Consider the following 24,068-nt stretch of genomic DNA (forward strand, 5'->3'; position numbering starts at 1 on the left):
TATTTCTCTTGGTAAATAAGAGGTATAAAAACTATGGATTAAAAGCTTATTGCCCAGTAAGACCTAAAACCATTGAAATTTTTAGTCCTATAAATTCTGGAGGTATTTATAATGAATTTCTATATACAATGCTGACATCCTAAAATTAAATTACTAACAATATTAGGTAATATATGTAAGTGCATGTACACACAATACTTATCTTGTGAAACACGTGAAGGTCAAACATTTTAAAATGATACAGAATAAGTAGAACGAACAAACTCAAAGAACTGTAAAAGGGATTTAAAATACATTAATACAGCTTTATTATTCATAATGCAAATGAGCTTGTCACCATTACCCTGCTTATACAGACACAAAAACTCAGTGGTCACACAGCACGTACCATTTTCACAGTTTCTGCACTTTATTAACAGTAAGAGAGCAGCTGCTGCAGATTCAATAAAACAGTTTGCAGGTCATGAACCTCAAACAAGCTTTAATCCACACAATTATAAAATGTGCTGCCTGACTTTGATTCTGATTTGAACTGGGAAACTTTTAGCAATCTGTACAAAAGAAAAGTCATTTATGGTTCAAAAATAAACATGTAAATTCAAGGTAAACACAGAGTTTGGGGAAAAATGCAGCATTGATCAGAACTGTTTAGCAGAAATCTTACTGCAACAACACTTTACCTTCAATCATGGAAACCATTCAGAAGACAGTCAGTCCTCCAAGAGTATTCTTGCACAATTTTCAGTAAACAAAGTTAATTGCTATTGTTATTCTACACAGAGAATCACAGATCAGCTCTCAGTCATGTGTTACAGAAGAAATCCTATGAACAATATAACCTTTTAACAAATGGACCAGCTCCCCCAAAAGAATTCAGTTTACTGTTTGATTAACAGTGCCAAAAATACGAAGTTTCAGGGTACCAGTACATATGGTCCAAAGATTGGGCTTACATTCTCAATGCACTAGGAGGAAAACAGAAAAATATTCTGCGAGTAAAGCATTCAACATACTCAAACAGCCCCATGTCACATCCTAAAGTATGGGTTATCTCAGGTCCCTCAAAGGTTAACAGGTTTACCAAAATCAGGTACCGTAATAAGAGATATTCATGTGGACTTTACCCCTTGTTACAGTGAGTACATAAACACACATATACAAGGGCAAAAATCTCCATCCAAAGCCTTAACCAAGAGTTCCAGGATTCAGTTTTAAAACAGACAGACATAGCAGGCAAAACCGTAACAGAATTTGCGGAACAGAATCCACTTGCCAAAAAACTATCTTGGGAGAATTAAAGAGAAATATGTTCATAGTGTGGCTGTGTTGCCAAGTGGCACCGCACTTCGGCACGTTGTGTTAATTGTGCGTATGTTCAGAAGTTGGCCCTTAAAAGACCACCCACACCCCGGCTGGCCGTACAGCCCACACATGATACCACAGGGGAATGGAGACCACGCACTCTGACTGCATCGCTGACAGTACGGTGTCTCACACACCCACCCTAGTCAGACAATCACCAGGGCAACGCTTAGTCAGATGGCCTTCGTTCCACACAAACACAAAACAAAAAGAACAACACATGAAACACATCACCATGGATCACAGTGACATTCAGTCATCGAGACAAACGGAATTGGGGGTGGGGCAAAATCTCTTGGATGAGGATAGAGTAAATAATCTGGGCATGTGAGGAGTGTATAAGTGCGTGTAGAAGGGAAGCTTCAAGTAATTTTGGGTGGACCAGGCTGCTTGAAGTATGTCTATAATGTCTGTGGGACATTGTTAAAAGGCTAGAGGCCCAGGTGCGTCCCCGGGCAGTTTAATGCTGAGTATTACAAAAAAGTCACCTCACAATACAAACCTGCAATAAAAATAAAACGGAAAAGGACCCCCCAGTAAAGAATCTGGCCACCTACCATGCTCACAGAAAGCCTTGGGACACTTGCTTAACTTTTCCAAATTGTTGCAAACTTTGGCTTCACAACAAACGTCCATTGACTGTTTATCACACCTGCACATGTCTTTCGCACAGACATTATCTTTTATCACTGACTCGTTCAGTCTTGTTCTTGACATTTTGCTTAAATGAAATGTTTGGTGTTTTTTTGTTATGGCAAAGGTGTTATTAAGTACAATGCGCCCAGTGAGACTGCTTAACTATTAACTTAACTCAGAGCAGCTCTTTTAGAGCCAAAATTTGGGTTTCAATTTATTACTACTTGAAATGAATATTTTACTTAAAACAACTGGTCGTTGCTAATGTAATAGGTATTAACAAATGAAGTAGTGATTTTTGTTATAAAACCAATTTTTTTACTGAATGAAGCACATTCTGTCAGCACTGTCGTAGGCCTGTGCTGTGTGGCTCAGTTCCTGCACCTTGAGTGCGTATAAAAGATGGACAAAATACGTTGTCAAACAGAGCTGCGTCAAAGCGGCAGGTCCACAGGGAGGCGCGAGCGTCCGGGAACTGCAGCGCCATACAGGAGAAAGCGCATTTCCATCTGGATCTCCAGAAAAGTACAAATAAATAGCTGTGAAATATGAAAACACAGAGCGACTATTAAAAATGACCTAATGCATTAGAAAAACGGGTGTGTCTGATCCCCAAGGATTATCATACGCAGCTGATACATGAAAGCGTGTCAAAATGGATGAGAGGCATAATCAGTGGAAGTGAGTCATGGTGAGTGGCAATGAAAAGTGATTTTTGGGTGCGTCAGTGGCATTTTGAACCGCAAGAGTGCACTGTCACCTTCACAGACGTATCTTTAGTACAGACCATAATTGTACTGCACCGTAGGGTTGTGACTTCTTTCTTCACATAGGTCTATAACCCCTCCCCCTTTTGCCAGACTCCTCCCTATCATCTGTAGGCCCCGCCCCCCATCACTGCTGCAGCACTTTCATCCTGTTAAGGGCACTCCCGGCCAGAAACCACTCGATCTGCGTCTCGTTGAAGGTGTGGTTGAGCAGGATGGTGTCCTGGCGGCCGTCACTGTGCTTCAGCACGGCCTTCAGAGGCTGGGAAAGGAAGCACAGCAGAGCATAAGTACATTCAATACAATACTCTCAAAAATACATGGCCAGTACTAAGGCATATGAGTAATAGGGAGGATGAGTAAATAGGGATTCCTATGATGGGAGTATATTATACACATTACTATGCATGAGCTATAAGGTAAATCAAATTGACCCGTTTGCATGGACTGCCCATCTGTAATTCCGACTGAAATTCTCCTTAATGTAGACACAGAATGGGTAATAGTCTCTCACTTAAAATGGCATACGTGGGTGTCACACAAAAAGCCAAGGAAGACCAAAGGATCGATAGCACTGTCAACAGTGAGGGTATCAAATGTCATCTTCACCTTCCCCGGAGCAAAGTCCTTCAGGCCAATGATGGAGATTTTGTCATCGGGGCGGATCTTTTCATAGTCCTGGGGGTCGGAAAAGGTCAGAGGAAGCAGGCCCTGCTTTTTCAGGTTGGTCTCTGGGGTACGAGAGGGGAAAATTGTTTTCTGGAAATTAGCGCTGCCAAGGTTATGGAGAACCCAGTGCAGGTATTGATTCAGTGACACGTAGAAAGGCCAAGCCTCAGCCCCTGCACCTTCCCTGCAGACGAACCGTGGATCCGGGCGAAGCTCTTAGTGACGATGGCCCGGCCGCCCAAGTGTCGTGGCTCCAGGGCTGCGTGCTCCCTGCTGGAGCCCTCGCCATAGTTCTCGTCTCCCACGACAACCCACTGCACGCCATGCTTCTGCAAAGTCACCCCCCCCATACGGTCAGGGCACCATATAAAATCACATACACTGCGTGGCTCTGGCTGTCATGTCCATCAATCGACTGCAATTAGCTTAAATCTATGGCTAAACTTGGTTAGCAAGTATCAAGCATAGCGGCTAAAGGGCCATGATGAAGGATCCTTAAACAGGGCTCCTAGTCATCTTATCAATAAACACCCATCTGCATACCTTGGTAACTAAAAGCTCGCTATTTTACAGGAAAGTCTCGTTAGCAAATAAAGGCTAACGACCTAATGGGAGGAGGTCCATCAAACTGCAACATTTGGAGCAACTCCAGCATGTGGGCTGAACTCCCACCTTGTAGTGCCGGGCCACATCGGGTACGCCGTCGTACTCGCCCGTCAGGTGATTGCGGATCTTGTTGACGGCGTCGTTCTCGACGTTGACCGCGCCGATCAGCAGGTTGTTGGAGATGTTGTCCAGGTGGCCGCGGAACTTCAGCCAGGGCCCAGCGGCGCTGATGTGGTCCGTGGTGCACTTACCCTTCACCTGTGTGGGTCGGGGTGCGTAATTAGCACTGTAGCCTCACACCTCCAGGGTCGCGGGTTCGAATCCCGCCTCGACGCTGTGTGTGGAGTTTGCATGACTAACCTCCCACAGTCAAAACATACGTCATTTTCAAGTTTCTAAATTTTTGTCACGTGCACAAATGCAGTGGCACATCACGTGAAAGTAAATTGCAGCTCTAGATTGTATATTAAACAATAAACAGAATCTACAAAATAAAATATTAACAAAATAAGCACTAAAAATATAGACATATATACAAAGTATATAAAGGGATGATAAAAGTTATAAGAAAAAATGAGAAAATATTTAAAGTGCAGGCTGCAGTGGCAGCTTATTTTAGTTTGTAACCGGGGGTGTTGATGATCCTAATGGCCTCTGGGGGAAGAATGTTCACCTCAGCCTGTCAGTCCTGGCCGTAAGGCACTGAGTGCAGCCACTGTTTATGGCGGGGGGGTGAGTTTCTCTAATGATACTAAATTCCCTGGACTTACATCGCTGGATGCAGATGTTCTGCCGGGAGGGCAATTTTGGCCAGGGGTGGAAATTTTAGGTCCAGGAAGTAAAAATCCAGACCAAGATTTTGTTTCAACCAACCAGCTGCGTATAAAGGGTCACAGTCATAGACTACCCACCTGGTTGGTTGAAACAAAATCTTGGTCTGGATTTTCACTTTCTGGATTGGGATTGTCCACCTCTGATTTTGACCTGAGGCACCAGTGTCTCTAAATGGCCCGCAGAGTGTGTAGCTGTGTGAGCCCTGCGATAACCCGACAGCCACCCGGTATGCCTCCGTCCTGCAATTCCCCAGAAGCTTGTCGCTCTCTAATCAATGAAAGCAACATGCGAGGTAGATGGATGGATGTATAACAACACAGACGTCTCCCACTTTGTTTCTATCCAGTAATACAACCATTTATTTTTACTTTACTGGTTAAATACCCTTACAGCCTCCTGAAGCAAGAGGGGGAGACTTGAGGTAATGACCTTTCAGCGTACCAGGGCCCATCCTTACCCATCAGCCTATTTTGGTCCATGTTTAAATTAGCAGGAGACAGAAAATCTGCACGCTTCCAGCCTCCGTCCTCCTTCTGCCTTTGCTGTGCGCCACAGGCTGTTGCTCCGCCGCCACAGTTACCGTGGGGCTTCAGCAGCGACCTTAACCTGAGCGCAACACAGGCTCCTCCCATCCGCACGTTTTTGTTAGGCTCCCCCGTCGGCCCCCTACTGAGCGCACCCGGAAATGCAGCCAGAACACCCCCGAGTCTCCCACCTTGATAAGCACCCGCAGGTCCTCCAGGTCCTTGCCGTCCCACTTGTCGAAGGGCTCTAGCAGCTGTAGGCGGTTGCTCTGGGGGTTCACGTCTACGCGCAGGGAGACTCCGTCTGCCGGTGGGTGCTGGTAGGTGTCCTGGCCGGGGTCGAAGTCTTGCGCTGGCAGCTCGTCACCTGTAGGGGGCGTCAGTTTAAACTTCTCCCCGTTGGCGGCTGTGAGATAGTCCTTCTCGGGGTTGAACTTCAGGGTGCCGGCTATGGCCAGGGCAGTGACTATCTGAAAAGGACACACAGGCAAGACCAGAGTATGTCAAGGTTTTGGAGGATTGCGGACAGGAAAAACTAACACAGATCCCAAGCCAGAGTATTACAGATTTTAGGGAATAAATGTGAATTCATCACTGATAGAGACTTGGCAAGGTGAGGCGATTTTCTGCCAAAATGATCAATTCAATAAAGGGAACAGGAACATAGACATTCTGTTTGTGAGGGGATTGGCGTCCCGTTATTAGGAAACTGAATGGAGCGTGACTAAGTGTGCGAGCGAGGGCTCATGGGTACCTCGGGAGAGGTGACAAAGGCGTGGGTGGCCGGGTTGGCGTCGTTCCTGGCTGTGAAGTTCCTGTTGAAGGACGTTACGATGGTGTTCTTCTCACCCATCTTCACGTCGCGCCTGAGACAGGAGGCGAGGGCAGTCAGGGCCGCTGGCACCGCGCCGCACGAGGCCCGGAGCCGCCCCCTTATCCCGGCCGAAAAGGCCGCTGGCACCGCGCCCAATTCCCCCTTCTGCCATGACTACCGCTACTGGCACCACTGCAGGTGTCCACGCCAGTCCACGATCGAGCCAACAGAAAGGCTTATGGGATTATGTCACCGCACAGCGCTCTGGGTTAAGCTCGCTTGTGAAAACGTGCCATAATACATAAAATGGGGCCGAACGATAAGAAAAGCAGAAATGATAACGAAAGCGTGTCCGACGCTAAGGAAATGCTACTTCCAGTGATGGGATGGCTATGGTGGCAAGAGGAGAGCAAGAATAACACACCCACCATCTCTGCTGCGTAACATGAACAGATTTTATACTCTATAAACACAATCAAAGTCGGAGTTTATGGAAAACGGTGAGATGCACGATATTTCAGTTAACAAATCTGCATCGGTCGATATTCATCAAAAATCTAGGTCTGGTGTGTCAGTCTTGGCTGATATTGCCGGCCGATGTTTAGACTTTATCAAAATCCAACGTTATCAGCACCAGAGCTAAAAATGATGGAGATGCTCGCATTGGACAATCAGCCGTTTTAAGTAGCTGAGGATGAGGGATTTCATCGGCTCAATCAGATGCCTTGATTCCGCCTCCTCTAGTTGCTTGGACCCATCTCCACTGCAATCTGATTGGTTATTCCTCTGAACCAATCATTGTTCCTTCTATCCCCAGAACATTTCTGTGTAAGTAAAACTCCCATAAGCTCAATGCGAGCATAAAAGAGGTCTCAAAGTACTGGCCTGCTGTACGTTTACAATCTATTATTAAATCTGAGCCACAGTCTGATCTTTTCTTTTCCACAGAATAAAACATGATGTAGCGTCATTCTGCTAATCTGCGCCTGCATCTCGGCAAGCAGGTCACAAGATAGCTGGTTATCAGTATCGGTGATGTTAGACAAAAATATATTGGTTATCGTATCAGTCAAAATTTCCGCATCCGTGCACCAGTATTACACGCCCCCGCCTTTGTCCTCACCATCTGAACAGGCTCAGCAGGGGCGAGGGTGACGTACCTGTCCCATTGGCCAATGCAGGGCCCGCAGGCATTAGCCAGAACCACCCCACCAACATCTCTCAGGACCTCAGCCTGCAGTCAGGACAGAGAACATGAGTGTCAGGTCGCCCATCGCCCGCCTCATGGAAAGCAGCCACGCAGACGGCCCCAGGGACTCACATAGCCATCCCTCTCGATGGTGGCGCGGATCTGCTCTGACCCCGGGGTCACCGTGAACTGGGCCTTGCACTTGAGGCCGCGGTCCAGGGCCTGCTTGGCCAGCGATGCGGCCCGACCCATATCCTCGTAGCTGGAGTTGGTGCAGCTACCAATCAGGCCTGTAGGGCGCATGCATGCACAAGGCACCCAATCAGGGCAAAGGAGAAAATAACAAAAGGACAGGAACTTCACGTTTAGAGATTTTTTTCCAAGCCCTTTGCATAAAATCTTGGCATCAGCCACTTGGCATTCGGACATCTGGGCCAGCGGCCGGCGCACTGACCCACTTTGACCTCCAAGGGCCAACCATTCCTCTCAGCCACGGCGCCGATGTCCTCCACGGAATGTGCCAGGTCGGGGGTGAAGGGCCCATTGATGTGTGGCTTCAGCTGCGAGGTGGGACGCAAGGGGGGACAAACAGGACACACTGAGTGGGACACTGTGACTGCACCTCTCCGCGCGAGAGGCCCACACACTAACCGAACTAAAGGGTGCGTAGCCGCAGTGATTTAATAATCGAAATCGCCATAACAATCGGTCTATTGAGTATAAAGAGTCACAGTCACAGAGTACTCAACTGAAAACAAAATCTTGATCTGGATTTTTACTTTTTGGACCTGGACTTTCTACCTCTGGCTGCCGCCTGGGGCTACGTGCGAGCGTTACCTCGCTCAGGTCGACCTCGATGACCTGGTCGTACTGGCATCCGGTGTCAGGCACTAGGTCATCTTTGTATTCGTCCGCCAAAGTGGCGATGTCTGCAGACGGGGAAGACACACGGAACAAGCTGGTACCACTCACTCTCTATTTTGACCCAGCCAGACCTTAAACTAAATGCTCCGGTACCGACCTGCTCTGCCAGTTTTCTCCAGGTAGGTCTTCATGCGGTTGTTGTAGGGGAACACAGACGTGGTGGCCCCGATTTCGGCCCCCATGTTACAGATGGTGGCCATGCCTGTGGGGGGGACGGCCTTAGTGACATCAGCAAGGGTCAGGTGACCTGCAGGATGATTATCTATTTCTCTGCTAATGTCTAAGAGCTTCTAGCTGATGTTTTTGGAGGCATTTCTGTGGACCTGAATTTAGCATTTTCTCCCGCATGCGGTGCCTGAGCCTGACCGGCCATCCATCTCTGTCCTTGTCTTCCTCACGCCTGACAGGAAGGGTTAACAAGGTGTGCTTGGGAGTCTGTCATGCACTTGGTTAAATCTGATCCCCATCTGCACTCTGAAGCATCTTAGCAGGGTCAGCAGAAGCTCTCACCGGTGCAGGAGATGGAGTCCACCCCCGGGCCGTGGTACTCCACGATGGCCCCCGTACCCCCCTTCACCGTCAGGATCCCGGCCACCTTCAGGATCACATCCTTCGGGGAGGTCCAGCCTGACAGGGTACCGGTCAGCTTCACGCCGATCACCTGGGGAAGGAGAAGGTGAGGAGAGGAGGCCGGACAAAAATCAAAAGAGCAGAGGCATTGGACCCAAAAGGGGACTGACTTTGGGGCACTTGAGCTCCCAGGGGATTCCGGCCATGACGTCAACAGCGTCGGCTCCGCCCACTCCGATACAGATCCCGCCTAGGCCGCCCCCGTTGGGGGTGTGTGAGTCGGTGCCAATCAGCATGGCCCCGGGGTAGGCGTAGTTCTCCAGAATGATCTGATGAGGAACAGTGACAACATGTGAAGGTACAAAACTGAACACGAACACTCAGCAGCCACCTTACGTACACCACTGCTTCAAGGGTGGATGAGCTGTGAATTAAAAGAAGCCACTTTCAGGCTACTGCTATACTGAGCTGCCATTATGGCATTTGGGGCCTTCCTGTTAGCTTTAAAAAGTCTCACCATTCTTCTAGCCCAGTGTTTCCCAATCCGCTCCTCAGAGACCCACAGACCACATTTCTGCTCCCTCACAGCTGTCTGGCAGGGTATTCGGTGGGAGCAAAAATGTGGACCAGCTGTGGACCCCCGTGGATCAGACTGGGAAGCACTGTTGTAACCTATCAGCCAGAAAAAGAGCCATGGGCTGGATATTTTTTGTTTACTGCACCCTTTTCTGTAAACTCTAGACACTGCGGTGTGTGAAAATCCCAGGAGGGCAGCTGTTTCCGAGATGCAAGAACCGCCACATCTGGCACCAGCAATTGCATCACAAAGTTGCTTAGCGACGCGTATTAGCCATGCTAATGCTTAGCCAAACAGTGGCCCAGCCTCTTAGGCCCGTCTGCATGCTGTGTATATTCAGCTGCAGCCACATGATTCACTATTTGATGAAACAGGCTGTTTATGTTAACCTGCAGGTATCCGAAATATAGCAACCATTGAGTACACATGCAGTTATCAAAAATAACACTAGTAGACACTCCACAAAACAGTCATTTATTGCATAATCCTTAAGAAATAGGCAAGATTATTCCTGCTTTTAGAGTTTTAAAGCCTCGCAGAAAATCATAGATATACAGTACCTGATGGATGATTCCAGAACCTGGTTTCCAGAAACCGACTCCATACTTCGCTCCAGCACTGGACAGGAAGTTATAAACCTCTTGATTCACTTCCTATGAGAACAGAGCAGGAAATGGCCTGATGTTCAACAACAACAACAACAAATTTATTTTTGTATAGCGCATTATCACAACATTACATTGTCTCAAAGCACTTTACAGCATCCCCACCCAAAGCCCCCAGTGAGTAAGCCATAGGCGACAGGGGCAAGGAAAAGCTCCCGAGAAGGAAGAAACCTTGGGAGGGACCAGACTCAAAGGGGGAGCCCATCCACTGTTACAGAGTCTTGCTATACCACCTGCAGGTCATACTAGATCTGGGCCTGGCCAGTACTTAGATAGGAGACCAACTACGGAAGCTGGGCTGCTGCTGGAAGAGGTGTTGGTGTGGCCAGCAGGCTAGATAGGACTGACAGCTTCACAGCCTTCTTTGTGTTTAACATTTTGATTTTTACTTAAATCAACGCCAAAGGTTAAAAGGAGCCGAAAACCCCCTCCAGATGGATGGGAACTAATTGAACCCAATTTGGATGAACTTGACCAGAAAATGAGAGAAGACAAGAAGATGACAAATGACAAGGTTAAAGGGGCAGCTCACCCCCAAACTGAAAAAAGATATGTTTTAGAGGGGATTTAGTGCTATCTATCCATCTAGGTTGTTCTTCTCCAAACACCAATCCCATCACTGTGCAGAAGATATGAGCATGAACACCCTTGCGGTATCTTCAGCACATTGATCCGATTGGAGTGTGGAGTTTGGTAGGAGAAAACCGTTCCCACATGAAACTGCTCACTACGAAGTCTGTGGATTATCTTCAGTAATAGGGTCATGATTTCTGGTGAAAAACATTGCTGTTGAATTTTTCAAATGAATTCTTTGGCCCTTAAATCACCAGAGAAAGAATGCCATTCTCTCCCACTATATTTGAGAGAAGACCAACAGTTCTACAGCCGATATCTCTAAAACTAGGCAACGCCCAGCAGAGCAACCTAGATGGATAATAGCACTACAGCCCCTCAAAAGCATTTTGTTTTTTAGCTTTGGGGTGAACCGGCCCTTTAATCAAATTTTGTTTAGGGCCTCAAAAATGGTTGGTTCAGCCCTGGCTGACTATCAATGAGTGTAACTAGAACTCCATCTCACTCCAATCCACTCCTTGACCCACTGGAGTCTCAGCTTCCTCTGCCCACACCCCTCGCCACCCACCTTGGCCCGCTGCAGATCCTGTGCCCCCCCAATCTGAGCCTCGATCAGGTGGTCGCAGTGGATGGTGGAGGGAACAGCCACGCGGGGGAGCCCGCTGCTGATGAACTGCAGCATGGCCATTTGCGCAGTGGCGTCCTGCATGGCCACGCGGTCCGGCCGCAGCCGCAGGTAGGTCCTGCCGCGGGCAATCTCCTGGCCGGCGGGGTCGTCCAAGTGGCCGTACACGATCTTTTCGGACAAGGTGAGGGGTCGGTTGAGCCTGGAACGTTTGCGGGATGTGAGAAAAACTGCCGAACACGTACAGAAACACGTAATGTGAGAGGAAAGGATGGATATCAAGGCGAGACACGTTTCAGGCAGAACGGCCAATGGGCCTATGTGACACAGTGGAAAGGAATAAAGAGGGACTCTGGGGACGGGAGATGGGAATGAGGAAAGCGGGAAGGAGAAATTAAAACATGGCAGCCATACTGGTGTCAGTGCAGGCAAAACGTACAAGAAAACAAAAGGATGATCAGATTGTGGAAAGCAGATGAGGGGTCTGGGCACATTTGCTGGGTGAGAGAAACATCAGTCCTATACTGTAACTGGAAATAAAGAGTGGACGTGCATTTCAGCAGACCGTGCTCAAGTTGCGGGGCATCCACCTCCCACAAAAACCACCCACCCCTGAAAATATATCCCATCTAAATTAATGAATATTATCTACTGGCAGATAAGCATATTGACTGGAGGGAGGGGTAAAAACTGGCCCAAAACGCTTCAGATTCAGCTCCTTGTTTCTCTATCCAGACCCATCACACGTAAATAATTTTTCCACAAAAAATAAAGCATTTTTGTAACTCTTCTTGCCAGCATATGCCTTGTTATTTCATTATTTCTTTCAAAAATTGCGCCGGAATGATCATTGAAATGTTTCTTTAACACCAAGGATGTGAACATCCACGGACACACATCTGGTTGGGGTTACTCCAACAGCCATATCTCAAAATACAATAAAGATAATGACATGAATGCTTTTATGTCTTTATTTGGTATTGATGTAAAACATTCTGGATTATCAAATCTAACCTGGGCCAATGTTTAGCTGCCAGTACAAATAAATTAAGGTGAGCAAGTGCCAAATATTAGAAAACTGGAAAAAGAAATTGTTTGCCAAAGAAAACTGTAGAGATACTAAAGTATAAATGTCAAATACTGAAAAGATCTGCAAGGAAGAAGAGATTGAGATCGGTAACAAGACAGTCTCACGGCCATGACATGGTCGGGTAGTCATGCTGATGGAGGACAGACAGGCTAAGGAATGGAGGAGCAAAGGCTGACCTCTTACGGACAACGTTGATGTTGGAATGCAGCTTGACGTAGTTTATGCTAGTGTTTGGCTCGAACCGACTCATAGCCACCTGGGCCCTGGCACTGAGAGCTGCCGACACATGCAGCTTCCTCAAGCCCCGCCCCAGGATGAGCTGGGAGGAAGCAAAAGGCCAAAGGTCATTAGAATACAGTGGAGAAATCTCTGCTTTCAAATTAAAAGTCCCTTCACCTGAACTGTTTACCAGTCACTTATCAGACCTCAGAGAAAATCAAGAGAGGCATCTGCAATCAGAAGAATTAATACGCTGAGACCGACTGTGAATTACTGAAATTAGCTGAAATTCTTACAGAACTGCTGTCATTTCCCAGTACAGCATCCCCCCCCAGTCATCTTCCAGTGATGTTGCAATGTGCTTATTTGCTGAAATCTGCTTAAATGCAAGTGAATGAGGTAGTCTATCTAGCCCAGACTACCTTAAATCCAACAAATTATCTGGCTAAGCAAGAAATTTTGCTTCGTGGAACACTGAAATTTGGAAGGGAAAACTGCTAAAAAATAACTTTACAAATTTAAAAAAAGAACAAAAAAGGGCGCCTTCTAGTAGGTGAAATCAGTAAAACTGGACTTACGTCTATATTTATACAGATTAAACAGGCCATGAACTGAAATCAGCTCGGTTTATGGAAGGCTATTTATCATTTTGGTTGTTTACTGTTTGCATATTTAAAGAGATAAATTCGATGTATCGGAAGACAAATCATAAGGAAAGACAGTTGTATGACACTTGCATAACCCTGTGTATGACATTTGTTATTGGAATGATCATGGAGAACTAGGAAAACTACAAAGGCCTGCATGAGAGAATGTTGTGAATTTATTAAATACTGGGTATTTTTTTATAGTCTGCTGTTCTTATCTACTGGAGGAAAACCCATAGCTGAGCACCAAGATCAGCATCTGTCAGGCCTCCTAACTCGCCGGTGCAGTGCATGGATTGGCACTTAAACATGGCTGCCCCTTGGATGAACACCCTCTGCAAGCCGAAGAAATCTTTGACAAGGGTGCGGAGAAGACAATTTTACTACTATATTGTCCCAGGTACAGTGAATGAAGTTACGACACATCTGCTATATGAATGACAGGGTTCTTGTATTTCCACAGCAAGAACTTGAGATTTCGTTGATGAATTTAAACTTTGCTGAGTATTACTTTGTTAATGAGAAATAAACACACTGGGAATAAAGATCTTTTATTTGGTCGAATAAAATTTATTTGTGAAACAAACTGTCCTTAGCCAATTGCTTCTAGAGTTGTAGTAAAATGGGCCAGTGCAACACAGGATGGATAATAATGGCCTTTGCAAACCAGCATTGAAAAATTTCGATCATTTAAATTTTGAGAAAAGAGGACGGTGCCCAAATGAGAATCATCGTATAGAGTACCTTCAACTCATCCTCACTACAATGATTCGTAGTATTGCCTACTCGTGAAATTAAATAACACACAAAGACACAAACAAAATTTAAAAAGTAAAATAAAAAATAAAATTGAAACTACTAATAGTGGTTTCTAACTGATCCTTGACGGTAGCGCTCACATTGTTTAAATTCAAATCCGTTTCCTTACTATATTATGAAATACTATGGTAATATTTCAAAAGGCTCTATAACATATTTTGTTTTGTGGTATATCTTTATGGACACAGTTATGTAAGTCGGACCAACATGACAATTAAAGCTAGTTAAGCGCGCACTCGTTTCTGTAACCTTGCGATCACCTTGCGCACATTGGAGCGCATAACATTTGCGACTATATAAACATATATATATGTATCTACCACAAGCTTTAAGTATTTCGAACATTTTCTGCATGAATATTACCAGCTTTTCATTGCTCTGACAACAGAGGCGAACTTCCGCCTATTTCTACGCAGCAGCAGGACACCTAACCGGGACACCATGACCTGGTACAACTTATCATTTATGACAGTAAGGATTCTGGAGGGATTTAAAAACCACCATCCAGAAAGAGTGTTTACGACTACAGTCAGCAAGTGTTCGTGATGGTGAACTACATATACATTCAACAATAATAATAATAAAAACTAATTTACCTGGAGCCGAGCGACAGTCAAAGTGTAGGACGCCATTTTGTTCAATACACTGTCGCATTAAGTTGACGTCAGAAATAATTTTACACATTTTTTGTTGCATGTAACCTGGCAAATAACAGAAATGTCTCTATAAAATCTGTTAATGAATTTGCAGTCTAGCCATTCATTTTACATTTTGGTCACTTCACCTGTAAATTAAGTAGGTTGCAATATAATGATGACCTTTAGTCTTGTTTAATTATCTTCCTAGACTTGATTAAATGTATAGCATGGCGCAAGTGTACGGTTATCTAGCAATTTTCTAATACTGAAGACGTCCTCTAAAATCGTGTTGTATTATAACCTAGGTGGTTGGGGGGTGGGCAGGGATTACATACATACGCATAATTATCCACAAAGAGCGATTTAGAGATGCCAATTAGCCCAACGGTATGACTTTGGACTGCATGAGGACCAGAACTAGTGCAGCCGTGCTTGCTTGGGATAAACTCCAAACGCATAGCAGAGGCAGGATTTGAACCTCCAACACTACACTGTGAGAAGCCGGATTATCTGGTGGAAACACGGAAAGAACAAGTAAACTCCACACACATCAGGCAGAAGTGGAATTAAAAACTGCAACCCTCGAGATGTGAGTCAGATGCATCACTCAGAGAGATACCCAAATGCTGGTTGTAATAACCAATATATAGTAACTTCTGTGACCAAGGGAAGGCACAAACAACATTACCCAAAAGCCCTAGAAATGCCCAGCCTTCTGGTGTAGCCTGTGCCTTACATGCTGACTGGCCAAGCTTTATTACCCAATTGATTTCGGGGTTCTTGCTTTTCTCAGCCAATGAGGTTTCTGTTGCTATCACCGCCTGTATTTTTAGCATATGGCATAGAACTGCCGCCACAACAGGAATATTCCTTCGCAAAAGGAATTAGACACCCTTTGGAAATTTTATTACACAAATTATTCACAGACGGCTAGTATTTTATTTTCATTCAGAGTTTATGTGCGGGCATTTGGCAAAATGAAACCCGGGGCATTTAATAATGTTTAAAATAAGTAATATTTCTTATGGTACGGCTATATTTGGCGTGTATTTGGATACACGCGTGATTTTTATACATTATGTATTAATGTATTTTGAACATTTTGTATTTGCAGTCAGTTGTTTTCAAGTCACAAAGCAAACAGTGTATCTTTGCATGAAATAGAAAGCCCCTGTCCAGCTTTTAAGCAGTAACGAGAAAGGCATTCAGAAAGTAGTCCCAGCTTGAAGCACGTCACAGACCAGGGGGGTGCGGGCTGGAAGCTCTGGTATAATTGCGCAAGGTTGTCAAACAGTAAAGTTTCTCTGGTACCTTCATTCACCGTCGGCCGGTTGCCGGGGAGTGTGCTGTATTCTTCTCTGATTACATCCAAATGAAATTAAGTAAAATACAATGAAACAAACGACGATCGCTGGTACGATGCTTGAATAACTGATTTGCATAACCATATTGCTTGACACTCTTTACACTTAAGGGAGTTTAAACAGCAAGAACAGAACGCAGGCTTTGCATCAGTAAGTATGCTTAGCGTGTATGTGTATATTTATGTCTATATATATGTGATTCGATGATTCTATTTATGGGGGGCTGTCTGGCATATTATAATTCTTTGTAAAATATTATATAAATGCAATACAACTCCGTATTTTTCTAAAAAATAGTTTCGTTATTGAGATATATATATTTTACAAATAAAGATTGGCAGTGTCGAAAAATGTTGAATGTTTAATTGGTGTGGTCATCCATTTTAGAAGCTGTTTTGAAAATACCATTTAACCATGGATGCACCTAGACGGATAACGTCTTTGCTTGTAATAATTAAACTAGAATTCAGCAGTTGGTAAAGACAGTTGCAGGTTCGGTTAGTTTAAAACATATATATGTTTGGATCAGTATAACTTATCAAGTATTAGGATATAGATGTTATATCGTTATGACTCGAGTTTATTCTAGGCCTTTGTTAAGTTACATTGTCCGTCCGCTGCCTACATTTACTTAAGCTTAATTAATTCTGTTGTTAATTCGGGAACAGTGCTTATCTTGTATTGCAACAAAGGTTGTTTACCACTGACTGGTGAATTTACCAACACACCAAAGCAGTATGCATAGCACTTTTCTCGGGGATATTTCTGTAAGGCTCATTTTTGCGGTATAAACAAAAAACATGGCAATATAGTTGTATCCTATAATCGATAATATTAAAGGAAATTGTTGGTGTCGTTTCTTAAGCAAATCTACGTGTTCACCACCCACTCTCTCTTTCACCCATGAAGACACCTTCATAAATCACTCCTTTTCTACGGGATCATTAAATCGTGTGTGGACTGCCTGGAGGTTTTAGAATAACTCAGACTTCTGTACCCCTCGATTTAATGTTTCATGCTTTGTCAAAATTTAATACATTTATATAATATTAAGAAGTGTAAATAAAACAGATGTCAAGATTATTGCCTGCTGTTAACTTATCAGCTGAATCTAACAGGCCGTCCAGGTTACAGTCGGAGTGATGTATACTACTTTTAACTTATTCATTTATACGTGTAAACAATATGGATCCGAAAAGAAATAACACGATGATTGTATATGATAATAATGAGGTAAGATAATCAAACCAGCAACCAAAAGCAGTAACGCTACCCATCTTAGGAAAACCAGATACATTCAATATTTCGACGTTAGTTTCTGAAGGATGATGCGAGGAAGTTTGGTATGGATTTCATTTTGCGTCTTGCGTTTTAATAACTACGAAATTTTACCTCGAATGTTCCTATTTCTCTAATTTATCGAAGGTTAGCGTTTACAGCGTACAGTCAGATTGACATTGAATGACATTGGACAACAAAATGCTAAGAACTGCTTTCGTTTTCTTGTTTGTCAATTTATGGGTCGTTGCAATTCTGTGTGCTTTACCAATGCATGGGGAAAAATCACTGAACAAAACGGAGCCAATGAAATCATAATTACAAGCACTGGCACATTTTCGACAATTAGATAACCGGTTGTTTGCATTCAGTGCGTGGCCAATGTGTGTTTACAATCGACGCAGGCGGCGTACTGTATTTATTTAAAGGAACAGATTCCTCTGTCTACATGCATCAGATAATGTATTAAAGGTTATTATACGGAACAGAAGATATTTCCAAAAAACTGATCAGCTAAAGCTAAATCGCTAATAACTGGCTAATGTTATGTAGCCTTCTTAAAATTATGTTTCTCGTTATATAGCAACTGCAGCCGAAGATTTCCGTCTGCAAAGAAGCTATGTAAAGAGAATATTGATATCGAAATAGGACATGTAGTGGCGTTCTAGCTAGCTAGAAACAAAAATGTCACCTTAAGATACATTGGCAGGTGAATTCTAATATTCCGTTGGACCCTCAATAATACAACAAATCTCTATTCTTAAATGTCTCTATTCAGTAGCGTTTTGCATATAGGTAGCTAGCATATGACTCAAGCCAGTATATTTAGGTACCTGCAACAACATATTGTTTTGGTGATGGTGCTTCTTGTGATGCCTGTGTCACGCGTGATGACGCAATTGTTTGCATGTTCCCTTTGCATTTTGGGAAGGGTAGTTCTATTTTTGCTTTTGTAGTCGAATTTCTGGGTTACAAATTATACAGAATTTCGACGGTTTCAGTATTGCAGAAAACCTGTTTGCAGAGTCCACATTTTGGCTACTCTAGACTTAAGTTATCTGGTACTGAAGAAGAAACGTAAATGCATACTGATTTATGTATCAATTTCTCTTCCTGTCGCATATTTCAGGAGACTGAGGAAACGCATCTTCTGATGTCTGAAAAAATATTGTTAAATTCAAACTATCTGCCAGATGAAACAGCCTCTATTTAATGTGTGCAATCCTTGTTTTGGGTTAAAATTAAGAGTTAAGGGAATTGTTAGGCGGGTTTTCTGCCACTAACACCCACACGTTCTTTCACTCATCCCTCCTCCACTCATCCCTCTTCCGTCTGTGTAATCCGCAAGAGACGAGTCCTTAGCAGAAGGGAAACTTTCAGGGATGTTAGATTCAGCATTTTCCTGTTGAATTATAGAATCGCTGACAATGTTAATTCTACCTACTCACCCTTTTCCCCTGGACTTTGAAATTCTTTTCGTCGTATCTTTTTGCGTGTCCCCCCCCCCCCCCCCCCCCATTGGTGATTTTCTTTTCATTTCCTAGGTTTTCAAATGGAGTGATGGAGAGCTGACAGCTTTGTAAAGTTTGGGCAATTGTGCAGTTCTGCTTACAGTGTCTAACAGGTAGGGAAGGATGTTTTTTTTTTTTTTACTCATACCTGCAAAAATACACATCCCAGTGTGTCGTTCAAAGGAAAGCAATTATAGGACAAAATTAAACACCAAAAGATGTGGGGTTTGTTTCAAGATGAGTTAAGGGAAAAAGAGTAAACTTTAATATATATAGTCTTGTTTTGGATTAATTTAATTTTTAATAGAAAATGTAGCCAATATGCACACAAATACACGTACAGAACAGGAGAAAATATTTAGATTGTGTTTCGTTTGCTATCCCACCTAGAACCCTGGACTGACTCGACCATCTCTGTTTATCAAAGCCATGCACCTGGAAGTAAAGGTGGCCCTGAACTTTATTGTGTCCTACTTGTACAACAAACTGCCCCGTCGCCGGGCTGACCTGTTCGGGGAAGAGCTGGAGCGTCTTTTGATGTCACGGTTTGAGGGTCACTGGTATCCCGACGCACCGCTGCGGGGCTCGGCATTTCGCTGCCTGCATTTGGGAGTGCCGTGCGACCCTGTGGTGGAACTTGCCGCCAAAAGGAGCGGCCTAGACACAGAGGAGGTGCGAGCCAACGTTCCCGCCGAGCTGAGCGTGTGGATCGACCCGTACGAGGTGTCCTATCAAATCGGCGAGAAGGGAGCAGTGAAAGTGCTGTACCTGGAAGACCAGCCTGGTCTGGCTGGAGAAGCCGAGCGGGCTGACGGCATCCATCCCGGAAGTAAAGGGGAGATGGAAGTGGACGAGGCCAAGAGTTTGGGGTTTAACCCTGAAGCGCAGGTATTTGTGCCTATCGGGGGTCAGGTTTCCCCAGTGCTTCTGCCGTCCCTCTCCAGTTCGCCCCCCCCACTTCCTGCAACATCCTGCTCCAGCCTGTTTGGGTACCCAACTGCCAGCAGCACTGGTAACTCGGCGGGCCACTCCACAAATACCTCGTCTCCGCCGCCTCCCCAAGGCTCGGGAATCACCTTCTTGCCCTCTCAGCAGCAGCCCCTGGCCCCCCCGAACCCACGCCCACCCCCGCAGCCCATCACCTTCACCACCGCTAGTTTCGCTGCCACCAAATTTGGCTCCACCAAGATGAAGAAGTGCAGCGGCTCGGGGCCGGCGTCCGGCTCGGCGGTCGGCATCCCACCTCAGCCGCGGATGCTCTCCCGCTCCCCCACCACCGTCTCCTCCCCAGGGCTGCTGAAGCACAAGCCCCTCTCCCTCTCCCTGCACTCCTTGGGGGGTCAGATCTCCAGCCAGCTCTCTCCTAATGCCAAAGAGTTTGTTTACCCAGCATCCCCTGGGGCCGTCTACTTCGACACTGATGCGCAGCCGCTGCCCCCCCAGGCCGGGCCCTTCCAGTCCCCTCACTCCCACCCCGCCCACCCCCACTCCCAATCATCCTTCGACCCCTTTTCGAGCACGGCTCCCGGAATAATCAGAGGCAACGGTGGGATTTCCTATGTGGAGAAGACCCCGTTTGCAGAAGGTCTGGGTGGATATAACCTGCAGTATCCCAGCCAAGCCTTCCAGCCTGTGGTCCTCGCCAACTAACCTTGCCGTAATTCTTAAACTGATAGTAATCCTAAAACATGCGTTCACAAGAGGACTTATTTGCTAACACACTTCTTACTAATATTACAGTATTACTACCATTGGCATATGTTGTGGTAATTATGATTTTTGTTAAGGATGTCATTTTTATTTCAGCATGGGGAGTGATCAGCCTCCTGTTGCACAGTACCTTTATTTTTTTGCATTGAATGTTAAACTGATTTTAATGTTAAACTTTTCTGGTTCTGCACATACTTTCCAGTAAAGCAAGTCTAATTGACCCCGGCTAGCTCCATGCTGTGACGCTGTGAAAAAAGACCCATCGATACACTGACACGCTGATTGATTACTGTGAAGTACTGATGGACGTGCAGCACTGTGCCGCCTGTACTCAGGCCTTGCTTACCACGGAACGTGGACCCCATTTCTGCTGGGGTCATGAAGTGCCCCATAGGACCTCTCCCATCCCTCAGCCCAAGTCTGCTGGAACTGTGATGTCACTGCATGGTCACATGATCAGGAGAAGAGGTGGCTGGTCAGAATGTAGCTGGACTGACACGGACCACAGCATCATGTATTTGTAGTGTTTCCTGCAAGTTGCACAAATAGGCAAGTTAGGCATATAACTGTGGCATTAAACGGGTTTACATGGCGAGTGAGTGAAAGCTGCGGAAAGGCTGAGGAACTGCTGCTAGTCTTCGGACGCGAAATGCGACCAGACGTGCGTGGGTGTCTGCACGCATGTCCCGCAGGCTCACACCTATGCAGAGCCCCAGCCAGCGTGCCTTGAAGGTGCGCAGCATCACGCTGGAGGGAGATGGAGGGAAGTAGTGAAGCGTCAGGGATCGTGACATGCTGTGCGGCTCTCGTGGAAGAGAATGCGAGACGGGAGTTCAGTTAGAGAGAAGTGGATTCAAAACCCAGGGTCTTATAAGTGTTTGAGCTTCAGTGCTGTTGTATCCAATGGCCACATTTCCTGCTCTTTAATCTTGCACTTCTCATATGCAAATGTGTTATTCGTGCTGAGTTTTACCTCTCATGGTAACATGCGTCGTATGTCCTTACGAAATGGGATAGTCGCTTTATAATTCTCTGCCCTACTGCCTGTGTAAGAAGCCCAGCAAGGCCTCTCATGCATAATGGTGAAAATGAACCAAACCCGAGGATGGCTCTGGTTTCACTGGAATCTCGCCAGAATATTACTCAGATGGTCATTACTGGCCCCCGCAGCGGTGAGGCTGGAATGGGAAGCTGCCAGTGCTCCTCTGACATCATTCCAGCCAAGGCCCTTTTGTAACTGCTGAAAAGAGGTAGATAAAAGCTGAAGGCGATCGTTGGATGGGAAGAATGGCGCGGATGGCACAGTTAGAGCTTAGGTCTGTCGCAACAGGGCATTGGGAAGGTTCACTGCATCCACGTCGAATGTTTTATTCCCTATGCCCGCAGCAAACATGCGTATAAGCGAACGTGCCGACACTAGCACAGTCCGGGTACCAGACGTCTCCCTTAGTTAATTTACGTTTTTTTCTGGGGTGGGGGGGGTGGGGTGGTTCATTTTCTTTACAAATCGGGGGGGACTGAGGGGGGAGCATTTTTACATTAGTTTCTAATTTATTTACAGTTTTTATACTTTTTCCTGTGTGTTTTTTCAAAGAATTATCTAAAACATTTATAACAGCAAGAGATAATATATATATACTATAGCTATATAAGTATGTATATTTATGTTAAGATTCCCTGTATTATTTAGTTTCTTACGTGCTGGAGTTATTTTTTCAAGAAGTAACTAAAATAGATGTATATAAATCGGCAGGTGGAGGAATAGAGTAAGTATTGGATGTGTTATTGTATGTTATACGGAATTTAAATAAAAGACGGGTAACTGTAATGTCACATTTCTTGGTGGGTTTCAGGACGTACATGTGGGACGAAACCTACGTGACCATTTTCACTTTGCTCATGGTGTCTTTATAGTGAAATATTATTTTCTGTCTTTAAATGTACTTCTGCTGTGTGTCTCGCTCACGTTTCACGTCATTTGCAGATCTTGGCTTCTCCATTAGTGTGGGTTTCTGTCTCCTTTTTTTTCCCCCCGATTCTCTTAATCAGCAGCATGGGACATCAAAACCCAACTCCAGTACTGACATTTCGTTGCTGTTCCTTTCATACCTGTTGTTTTTTTCATGCACTAATATGCTGGACGCTGCTCTAAAATGCCGAGTCTGTGCAGGTAATGGACACAACGCAGGTTGCCAGTCTAGTTGGTTTTCCACCTTTGAAAAGCTGATAGATTTCAGATTGAAGCCTGTGATTCCTCTGTTCATGTTGAATGCGTCATTATCAATAATGGCCATTTCTACTCCCAGGGGACGCTGTGGTATTTTTGGGTGATTTTATTTTCTGAGGAAACTATGTATTCTGTTCTTCCCCCACATTCCCAGACGCTTAAATGGTGATCAGTTGATCCATTTAATCTGATGAATTCTCTTAAAATGCTGTGGGTCTGTACAAAAGACCCACGCTGCTGCCGGAAGTGAATCACAGGTCGAAATCCTAGTAATTCAAAATGGGGATCAAAGGACTCCATACAACAGGAAAAACAGTGTCGCAGGTTAAATTTATTGGCCAAGTGGTAAGGTGGAAATATTTATTATTGAGGTGACAAACATACCATTGCAATGGCCTCCCCATGTATATTTCAAAATCCTATATTCAAGTGGGTGAAATGGGGAGGGCAGTGTGAGGAGGAAATGTAGATGTTTATGCATATTTTTGTGTGTTGCTCAGTGAAATATTATTTTGAGAAATTATTTTATATGGAGATTATAACATTTAAGAAAAATGTCAGATGTTTTCCTTTTGCCTCTATTATATTATTTTCCTATTTTCTATATGACAAACACCCTGTGTTATCAAATGGAACTTTCACTACTGAAATGCAATGACCTGCTTTCTGTAGTCCCTTGGAGGGGACTGTCTACTACAGTTTCTTATTGTATTCTTTTTTTAAGTTTCTAATAAAAAGGTTACTAAAATGAGCATGAAATAACAGCTGTGTTATTTGATTTTTAAATACTGAATTCTTCACATCAATAAATATTTTTACTTGCCAATGTAGTTAAGTGAAATTATGAATCACCCACCACACACTAAAATAGATGTTTAACTTTAGATTATTGTAACTAGTTCTCATTTCGGTTTAGTTCACCTGCGATTATTAGGAAAAAGCGCCATATCTTCTTCTTAATGATTTGCGCAAGCAGTCCATGAAACTTAATTATAAATATATTATAAGTGGAATAGAAGGTTGATGCCTGATTGTTGCAGGCATTTGCTTCCATAGAGATGAACATATGGACAAGTCCAAAAACGATAGTCTACTGACTACATTAATAACAATTAAACCTGTCCATCATCCTAATCTTAATGCTGACAAACAGCTGTTGTAACCGTACCAAACACACCAGGTGTCACTATATAAGCCAGGCCTCATTTAACGGGGCCTGCGACTGGATCG

General features: G+C 44.7%; 2 protein-coding genes across 3 annotated transcripts; one reads left to right on the plus strand and one right to left on the minus strand.

Moving 5' to 3' along the window:
- Positions 1 to 284: 284 nt before the first annotated feature.
- Positions 285 to 14,762, minus strand: LOC111853220 (aconitate hydratase, mitochondrial-like). Its single transcript, XM_023829923.2, has 17 exons — positions 14,707 to 14,762; positions 12,602 to 12,744; positions 11,279 to 11,537; positions 10,033 to 10,125; positions 9,066 to 9,224; positions 8,836 to 8,986; positions 8,423 to 8,527; positions 8,239 to 8,330; positions 7,856 to 7,961; positions 7,534 to 7,691; positions 7,373 to 7,446; positions 6,153 to 6,264; positions 5,590 to 5,868; positions 4,107 to 4,298; positions 3,631 to 3,763; positions 3,375 to 3,496; positions 285 to 3,027 (listed from the first exon to the last, which is right to left on the minus strand). Exons 1-17 carry the CDS (start codon positions 14,740 to 14,742, stop codon positions 2,893 to 2,895), a joined length of 2,349 nt encoding a protein of 782 aa, XP_023685691.2. The 5' UTR covers positions 14,743 to 14,762; the 3' UTR covers positions 285 to 2,892.
- A 1,280-nt stretch (positions 14,763 to 16,042) lies between these two features.
- On the plus strand, positions 16,043 to 20,831 carry tob2 (transducer of ERBB2, 2). Of its 2 annotated transcripts, none has more exons than XM_023829809.2 (3): positions 16,043 to 16,262; positions 18,935 to 19,014; positions 19,292 to 20,831. In XM_023829809.2, the coding sequence occupies exon 3, from the start codon at positions 19,331 to 19,333 to the stop codon at positions 20,549 to 20,551; it is 1,221 nt and encodes a 406-aa protein (XP_023685577.1). In that variant the 5' UTR covers positions 16,043 to 16,262; positions 18,935 to 19,014; positions 19,292 to 19,330; the 3' UTR covers positions 20,552 to 20,831. The 2 variants fall into 2 exon arrangements, with proteins under 2 accessions (XP_023685577.1, XP_023685578.1); XM_023829810.2 differs by having other exon boundaries at positions 16,048 to 16,162.
- The last annotated feature ends 3,237 nt before the right edge of the window (positions 20,832 to 24,068 follow it).

Source organism: Paramormyrops kingsleyae, chromosome 22, assembly GCF_048594095.1.
Source record: "Paramormyrops kingsleyae isolate MSU_618 chromosome 22, PKINGS_0.4, whole genome shotgun sequence".
NCBI lineage: Eukaryota > Metazoa > Chordata > Actinopteri > Osteoglossiformes > Mormyridae > Paramormyrops > Paramormyrops kingsleyae.